Source organism: Nansenia antarctica (assembly GCF_963989245.1).
Source record: "Nansenia antarctica genome assembly, chromosome: 9".
In the NCBI taxonomy this organism is placed as follows: domain Eukaryota; kingdom Metazoa; phylum Chordata; class Actinopteri; order Argentiniformes; family Microstomatidae; genus Nansenia; species Nansenia antarctica.
Window position 1 is genome coordinate 2,486,723 of NC_137679.1, and position 9,830 is coordinate 2,496,552.

Consider the following 9,830-nt stretch of genomic DNA (forward strand, 5'->3'; position numbering starts at 1 on the left):
GCCATGGTTTCACAAAACCAGACAGAAAGGGCTTCTGTTTTTTATTTTTTACTGCCCCTTTGAACTAGTTTTGCTTATATGTTGTTGTTTTTATTATATTGTTGTTTTATATCTTTGCACCAACCTCACCATATTTGCATCCCATGCACCGACCTCACCAAGTCTATTTCCTGTATGTGCAAATATACTGCATATAATTATACTCGGCAATAAAACAGATTTCTGATTCTAATTTCTGATTATTGATGCAGAGACCCAAGAGCGCCACTTTTTCTGTGGTCCGTTTTATGAGCCTATTTCATACCACAGACGTTCTACATGACTTATTAGGGTTGTAAAAAGCACAGCACAGATCATAATATAATATAATAACTTTTATTTGTATAGCGCTTTTCCTGCAAACGTTATCATCATAATTTAATTATTTAGTAATTTAAAGGCAATATTAATAATAATATAATAATAATAACATTATTTGCATAGCGCTTTTCCTGCAAACATTGCAGCTCAAAAGTGCTTTAATCATTATATAATCTTAATTTAATTATTTTGTAATTTAAATGCAATACTAAAAGGATGGGTTTTTATAATCTCTATTGAATTATTTAGTCATTTAAAGGCAATATTAAAAAGATGGGTTTTTAGTCTTAACTTGAACATAATGTGCTGAGGTTGCATCCCTAATGTAAACTGGCAGTGCATTCCACAATCTGGAGGTGCATAAAATGAGAATGCAGCCCTCACCAAACCTCTTCTTTTGTACATGTGGTACACAGAGAAAACCAGCGTCAGAAGACTTGAGAGCTCTATCCGGTTGTTAAGTCTGACGTCAGAACGTGACGTTTTGCAATTTCCGGGTCCAAACCAGAAATTCTCCGCACCAGAGTACCAGTGTACTACAGCGCTAGAATGACTAATCGTTTTTTAGACTCTGATCTGTTCATACAACAAGGGACACAGCACTTTCCAGTTTTCTCCATATTGTCAGGGTATTTGAGCCTCGGAAAAGCGCTATATAAATATAATTAATTATTATTATTATTATTGCGGCATTTCGAAGACAGCGCCTCAGCCAACTTTGGACCCGGAAACACGTCACGACTTAACAACCGAATTGGGCTGATATGCTAGCAGAAGACCTGAGAGCTCTATTGGGCTGATATGCTAGCAGAAGACCTGAGAGCTCTATTGGGCTGATATGCTAGCAGACAGACTCTGAGAGCTCTATTGGGCTGATATGCTAGCAGAAGACCTGAGAGCTCTATTGGGCTGATATGCTAGCACAAGGTCTGAACATATTCTGGTGCTGTGCCAGTGAGAGATTTATAAACAAGCAGAAGGATCTTGAAATCTATTCTGGCCTTAACAGGAAGCCAGTGTAAAGTAAAAAAAAAAAAAAAGGAGTTATATGAGCTTGTCTGCTTGTTTTGGTTAAAACTCTGATGAAGTTCATGAAGATGTTAGCCTTGACGGCTAACTGGTCAAACTCGATGAGGCCGATCTGGTGTTTTACGCTAGGCTAACACGACGACTGCTGCCACAGTGGTGGGTTGGTTGACGCCAGGGCCACGTTAGAGAGAATATCTAGTTAATTGTTAGCTGCTAAGTGACGTTAGCTGTCTGCGACACGTTCCTGGTATTATCATGTTGTTGTGACTGTCGTCCGTTCATACTAGCCCACTTAACAACTCATATTACCAACAATTAGCATCACGGAGCATACTGCTCCCACTTATCCTGATTACAGACAGCAGCTATCACACACACCCAGTCCCCTCACACTGCCTAACACCGTGTGGGCTAGGGGAGGGGCTGGGGGAGGGGCTAGGGGAGGGGGCTAGGGGAGGAGCTAGGGGAGGGGGCTAGGGGAGGGGCTGGGGGAGGGACTAGGGGAGTGGCTAGGGGAGGGATTGCTAGGGGAGGGACTAGGGTGAGGGGCTAGAGGAGGGGCTGAGGGAGGGGCTAGGGGAGGGACTAGGGGAGGGGTAGGGGAGGGGCTAGGGGGAGGGGCTGGGGGAGGGGCTGGGGAGGGGCTAGGGGAGGGGCTTGGGGGAGGGGCTAGGGGAGGGGCTGGGGAGGGGAGGGGCTAGGGGAGGGGCTGGGGGAGGGGCTAGGGGAGGAGGGGGCTAGGGGAGGGGCTAGGGGAGGGGCTGGGGAGAGGGCTAGGGGAGGGGCTGGGGGAGGGGCTAGGGGAGGGACTAGGGGAGGGGCTAGGGGAGGGACTAGGGGAGGGGCTAGGGGAGGGGCTGGGGGAGGGGCTAGGGGAGGGACTAGGGGAGGGGCTAGGGGAGGGACTGGGGGAGGGGCTAGGGGAGGGACTAGGGGAGGGGGCTAGGGGAGGGACTAGGGGAGGGGCTAGGGGAGGGCTGGCTGGGGAGGGGCTAGGGGAGGGGCTGGGGAGGGGCTGGGGACTGTCTCCACTATCCTCCTCCCAGTACTAATCATTACTGCTCCTGACACCAGCAGATCAGTCCCAGTATTAGAACCATGCACCCCACCTCTCTCTCTCTCCCCCCACCTCGCTCTCTTCTCTCTGTCTCTCTCTCTCTCTCTGTGTCTCTCTCTCTCTCTCTCTCTCTCTCTCTCTCTCTCTCTCTCTCTCTCTCTCTCTCTCTCTCTCTCTCACCCCACCTCTCTCTGCTCTCTCTCAGTATTATATCCACCTCTCTCTCTCTCTCTCGCTATCCCCCCACCCTCTCTCTCTCTCTCCCCCACCCCCTCTCTCTCTCTCCCCCCCCACCCTCTCTCTCTCTCTCTCTCTACCTTTCTCTCTCCCCCCACCTCTCTCTCTCTCTCCCCCCCACCCTCTCTCTCTCTCCACCTCTCTCTCTCTCTCTCCCCCCCCACCCTCTCTCTCTCTCTCCACCTTTCTCTGCCCCCCGCCCTCTCAGTATTGCCCCCGCAGAGCCAGAGATAAGCCAGCAGCAGCAGCAGACTGAGTGACATTCCTCAGAGGGGTTTATCCCCTGGTCCTCCCCCCCCCCAGCGGCACGCTAGAAGACCTATCTGTAACCCCTCTCACTGATGGACAGGGGGGTTAGGGGGAGGGGGGGGGGTCGGAGGGGGGTGGGGTGGTGTTGTACTTGGGGCGGCTGTGTCTCAGGAGGTAGAGCTGCCATCTAATGATCGCAAGGTTGGCAGATCGGCGGTTCGAGCCCCGGCTGGCACATGTCGAAGTGTCCGTGAATGGGTGTGTGAATGGGTGAATGAGAGGCCGTTGTAAAGCGCTTTGGAATAAGGCATGTGAGTGTGTGTGTGTGTGTGTGTGTGTGTGTGTCTTCACACCCTGTGTGTCCTCAGGACCCTCTCTAAGGGGGAGAAAATTACAAGCCCAAGCAAACAGGAGAGGAGGAGAGACAGAGGAGAGACAGAGGAGAGACAGAGGAGAGACAGAGGACAGACAGAGGAGAGACAGAGGAGAGACAGAGGAGAGACAGAGGAGAGACCAGAGGAGAGACAGAGGACAGACAGAGGAGAGACAGAGGAGAGACAGAGGAGAGACAGAGGAGAGACAGAGGACAGACAGAGGAGAGACAGAGGAGAGACAGAGGAGAGGGATATGGACCTGGTCCTCTACAAACAGGAGAGGAGGAGAGACAGAGGAGAGACAGGGGAGAGACAGGGGAGAGGGATATGGACCTGGTCCTCTACAAACAGGAGAGGAGGAGAGACAGAGGAGAGACAGAGGAGAGACAGAGGAGAGGGATATGGACCTGGTCCTCTACAAACAGGAGAGGAGGAGAGACAGAGGAGAGACAGAGGAGAGACAGAGGAGAGACAGAGGAGAGGGATATGGACCTGGTCCTCTACAAACAGGAGAGGAGGAGAGACAGAGGAGAGACAGAGGAGAGACAGAGGAGAGACAGAGGACAGACAGAGGAGAGACAGAGGAGAGACAGAGGAGAGGGATATGGACCTGGTCCTCTACAAACAGCCACAGGCACAGACGCAATCTGTCAGAGACACAGTCCTCCCGTCTCCAACAATGAGCTCATCACCGTGAGCCACGGGAGTCGTGTTATAGTGTGGGGGGGGGGGGGGGACTGTAGGGAATGAGGTTTTCTGTAGGTTGACTTTCTGGTGACATATCATCAAGTCATATGTTGCCCAAATGTAGATATCTGCCTAAAAGGCCAATGCACACGGCGTGCGATTTTGTTGCACGACAACATTCGATTCTGAATTCACACCACCGAAGTGTGTGGGTGTGAATTGAGAATCGAATGTTGTCGTGCAACAATATCGCATCGCACGCCGTGTGCATTGTGTCATTCATCACTGCTGATTCACTGGGCATTATTGCCTCTATGACATCAGCCTATCAGAATGCTTGTTACATTCCAACATCACTATCTGCCCATGTCATCTCTTCGACACAGGCATGTTTGACACTACATACAAAGATGGCTCGGCTGACCACAAGTGAAGCATGACTTATGCTACGAGGCTTATGCTACGAGGCTAACGATATATTGTCCCTTTGTGCAGTTCTCTCTCTCCACTTTCAGAACTGGACTTGGCTGGACTAAAGGCTCAGTCACTTTGAGAAGGTAAACAATGGGTCATGTTTGTGCCAACTCCTCAGGTCGGCCTGGTAGAGGCCCCAGCCCGAACCCTCACCCTGGGGAGATTAGGGTGGCATTCCATCAAGCTGCCAGCAGGCCATCAGAAGGAAACACAGTTTCTGTGGTGGCTTATCGCTCTGTAAATGATTCATCTGTGCCCAGGCCTCTACTGGAGAGAAGTGAGTGAGTGAGTGTGTGTGTGTGCGTGTGTGTGTGTGTGTGTGTGTGTGTGTGTGTGTGTGTGTGTGTGTGTGTGTGTGTGTGTGTCTGTGTGAGTGTGAGTGTGTGTGTGTGTGTGTGTGTGTGTGTGTGTGTGTGTGTGTGTGTTTGTGAGTGAGTGTGTGTGTGTGAGGCTGTTTCACCAGACTTCTCCTACCACATCTGCCTGCAGTTGTCATGTGACTAGAGAGAGATTGTTGCGTGGCCAGAAGAAAATGGACAATAGACAGTTTTTTGAAGGGGCTATTTGTAGGATCGTAAAAGTAAAAGGGTTGGGGTTAGCTACCCCCGACTTCCCTTTTAAAAAACAAAAAACGCCAACAACAACAACATAAAAGCAAAGGACCACCATGTTTTTAAGAGAAAAACAACTAAGAAAAGAGAGAGTTAGTAGATCTGACCGGCGTTGGCTAAGTCACAACTCCGGGAGGGTCCAAAGACAATGAAAAACACATTCCATACACTTTCAGAACTATTGCTCTTTTGCTGTTAGAAAAACATCTTCAGTCAGAAACTGAAACAGTCCCAAACAGAACAAGACTGTTCGTTTGAGGTTCGTTTGACCCTCTGGGAGACATTATATAAACATGACCTTTGGAGGATACGTCCTCCCACAACTATAATAGGATATTGGAGTCTGAGGGTGTCGTTACTCCAGCTCGTTATTCCTCCAGCAGGATCCCACTCATAAAGCAATTATGTGGTCCTGCAGGAGGCCTGACAGAGCCCAGGAACTCACAAGGAAGAATCGCTCCCGTCTGACGCTGTCTCAGAGGAAGAGATTTGATATTTTGTCGCTTTCTATTACAACACGACTTGACTGACGTCAAAAGAGATGTGAGATCCCTGGTCTGACTGACAGCCGGCCCAGTAATGCCTCGTCTACACACACACACACACACACACACACACACACACACACACACACTGCCTCGTCTACACACACACACACACACACACACACACTGCCTCGTCTACACACACACACACACACACACACACACACACACACTGCCTCTTCTACACACACACACACACACACACACACACACTACCTCGTCTAGTACACACACACACACACTGCCTAGTCTACACACACACACACACACACGCACTGCCTAGTCTACACACACACACTGCCTAGTCTATACACACACACACACACACACTGCCTAGTCTACACACACACACACACACACACATACACACACACACATACAGTCAACACACACACACACACACACACACTGTCAACACACACACACACACACACACACACACCCAACACACACACATTGCCAACACACACACACACACCCAACACACACACACTGCCAACACACACACACTGCCAACACACACACACACACACACCCACACACACACACAGTCAACACACACACACACACACACACACTGCCTAGTCTACACACACACACACGCACACACACACACACACTGCCAACACACACACACACACCCAACACACACACACTGCCAACACACACACACACACACACACACACACACACACACACAGTCACACTGCCAACACACATCATTAATAATTTCACAGCAGGACCCCACAAGGGTATCGATCCATAAACTAGCCTTATATTGAACTGCATGACATAACAGAATACGTCTACGTAACATTGAAGGTCTGTGACCGAAAGCTCGCAATAAACTACGTTGTTTTGCACAGTGTTTGAGTGTGCGGATGCTGTTATTCTGCACTCTACTGATACCCTTCAGTTCAGCACCTCAGCTAAGTCTGATCACGGATGAGCGGTGGTACTTTCACTACTTGCCATTACCATGGATTACAGCACAGAATGGAAAACAACATACTGTCCCTCTATAGTACTGATATGAACTTCATCACACCTTCATAGAGGTATTAAGAGAGCACACACACCACACAATTATCTGTGAGATTTGAGACTCATAACATGAATCTATAATTTGCCTCAGGTTTGACGACCAAACCACCCTCAAGACCGCCAGGACCAAGCTCCGGACCTGGGGTGATAGGGCCTTTTCAGCCGCAGCCCCGTCCCTCTGGAATGCCCTCCCCAACCACATCAGACAGGCCAACACCCTGCCAACATTTAAACAGGCCCTCAAAACCCACCTCTTCAAGCTCGCCTTCACCAGTTAACCCTCTCCCCCTCCCCTTCCCATGTGTCCCCAGCACTACCTTAATTACATTTACATTTTAGGCATTTAGCAGACGCCTTATTCCAAAGCGACTTACAATCAATACATTTGAATACTAAGCATGTGAATCAGCAATCCACCATTCGTTGCAGGAAGAGTAATCTAGCTCGGGCCCGGGGCCACTGATAGAAGGAAAAACCTTCTCCCTATCGCCTTCTACTAAAACTTTTTTAATTAGGCCCCTATACTTTCTTCTATTTACCTTTTGTTTCTTTTTATTATTACTACTCAATCTTTTCAGTTTGTAAAGCGTCTTCGAGTGTCTAGAAAAGCGCTATATAAGTCTAATCTAATGTATTATTATTATATTATTATTATTATTATTATTATTATAATACTCATTAACAGCAACGTTACTAATAGTAGCTAACACAGGCCTGTAGCCTGCTAGCTGAGGGTAGAGCAAACAGTCAAACAAACAGTCAAACAATGTCCAAATGTGTTAAATGAACAACCACTTCAACAAGAGAGGGTGTGTGTTGTAAACCAACAACGACCGCAGACTTTGGACCTGGGCGAGAGCGCGTGAAACGCAGTCAAATAAAACGTAAGAGTTAAGTGGCCTAGACTAGACTACAGTACAGAGTCATAGTCAGACACTATGGAAGCATTCTGTACCTGTCATAATGAACTCTTAAATCCAAAGTAGCCAATCAGTCAAGAGTGTATTATAGTCGCCTACACAGGTACCTACACACACCTTCAACATTACCTTGGGCCAGGTTTATAAGGCCATTTATAAGACGTTGCAAAAAAATTGAGAATTCAAATGGGATTGCAATCTACACTGTGGAAGGGAGTGCATCATGACAATAAGGATGAAAATGAGCCGTTGCGATTGGTTTATCCAATCTGATTGACTCTTAACTTGACAAAACATTGTCATTGAATGTTTACAATGTGCCAGTGTTGTAGCGGATAGTCCTATGAAAACGAAAAGTGAAACAGACTTTGATTTAGCTTTTTTTTCCAATTTGGCGGCCGTTATTTCTCAATCATGAAAACAATAATGCAACAGAGATTTGAATTTCCATCATCACCAACAACAACAACAACAACAACAACAACAACAACAACAACCCATAGGCCTACACATTTGGGGGTAAAGGGAATTGAAAAACACCATATTGATTAATCATTTTCATTAAAGACTTTGAAATGAGGATTTAATTACGGCATGTAATATGCTTCCATAGGTCACGGGGGTTTAAAGCCCCCCTAACCTTTAAATACACACTCTTCTCTTAAGTCTCCTGGGAGGTATTCCATTAAAGCCACTAAAGGAAAATCCAGGCTTATTTTCACAAGTCTCGCGAGATTTATCGAAATAATACCGGATTTTGTTTTGTTTTTATCTCGCGAGATGTATCAAAATAAGCCTAGATTTTCCCTTTAGTAACGTTGATGGAATACCTCCCAGGTCTACACGGAGCCATGGAGCTCATATGAGCCCGTCAGGGTAACGGAGGGGCCGTTATTACGGTAATTCGCCAGGCACTTGTCACGGCAAAGTGCCCAACGCAACAGTCGCTTTAAATAGATACTTAGATAGACATTTGTCCTACTTACTTGATGAAGTAGCTGGCCCCTTCGTCCGTAAAGCCCTCCTCCCATCCTCCAGGCAAGTCTACATTACAACGAGACAAGCGGAGAAAGCAGAAACATTACCGCTTTAGACTGACTAACACCATTCACCTGAAAGTTCAGCTGTTTTAATGTCCCCCCTCTATCAACAATGCGCACGCAAATGCAAACAGTTCTCCTCCTTAAAGTCAACAACACCCCCCCACACACGCACGCACACACACGCGCACACACGCGCGCGCACACACACACACACACACACACACACACACACACACACACACACACACACACAGAGTAACCCATTAGAAGCCTGCCTTACCTGACCGTATCATGTGTCCAGAGTTGACGGGCTCTGCGCTGCGCGGGTGCAGCCAGGTGGTGGTGTGCGTTACATCGCTGCAGCCACGGAGGAGAGACACACACACCTGTTACACACATATACAACTCCTACACCCTACACAGTGTCACACTACACACTACACCTGTTACATACAGGTCAACACACTCTGTCTGTCTGTCTGTCTGTCTGTCTGTCTGTCTGTCTATCTAAACACCTGTTACATACAGGTCAACAGACTCAACACACAGCGAGAGAACAGCCCCCCCTAACAACACTAACATTTCGCCTCGTCGAGGACAGACAGTGTATATATATTTATAATATCCTCATATTATATGAGACTCACTTTAGGAAGAACACCCTCCCGTCCCCGCAGACGCCGTAGGACCAGTGTTCAGGTAAGGCGTCCCTGCTCACCGCCATGATCCACCCGGGCTGGAGAGTCCTGCCTCACTCTCTCCCCGCTCTCTCCCGGGAGTCTCCACCGGGGAGCTCCGGTCCAATGATCGGGTGAGACAGAGAGGCGAGTTAAAGGGGATGTGCGCTTGGCTGTAGTGCTGGAGACCGGAGAGTCCGTCTTCTGGTGGGGCGGTTTTTTAATCCCTCCGACATTTAATAAGAGTACGCATTATTATGAATGAAAGTAAAGTTGTTGTGTGTTTTGGAAACAACAGTTAATAACAGCAGGGGGGGGGGGGCGACAATGAATGTGATTTTGTGAGTAGAGGCTATACGATAGGGTTAATTTAAACCCGGAGGGAAATTATTTCAACGGTTTCACAAGAGACGTGTTTATTGTGGTATTGTTGTGGTAATTATGATTATGTAATGATTGGAGCACTTTGAGCTGCGACGTTTGCAGGAAAAGTGCTATACAAATAACGTGGTTATTATTATTA

The 9,830-nt window shown here is 47.9% G+C and overlaps 1 protein-coding gene across 1 annotated transcript in view; it reads right to left on the reverse strand.

Annotated features, from left to right (window-relative positions):
* The window catches only part of plekha7a (pleckstrin homology domain containing, family A member 7a), a gene marked incomplete at its 5' end in the record, with an annotated part of 150,994 nt that extends 141,640 nt beyond the window's left edge, over window positions 1-9,354 (reverse strand). Inside the window, 3 exons of the mRNA XM_080539141.1 lie at window positions 8,574-8,631; window positions 8,911-8,987; window positions 9,278-9,354. Coding sequence (XP_080395267.1) covers window positions 8,574-8,631; window positions 8,911-8,987; window positions 9,278-9,354 — 212 coding nt within the window. The remainder of the gene's footprint in view (window positions 1-8,573; window positions 8,632-8,910; window positions 8,988-9,277) is intronic.
* Window positions 9,355-9,830: the final 476 nt, after the last annotated feature.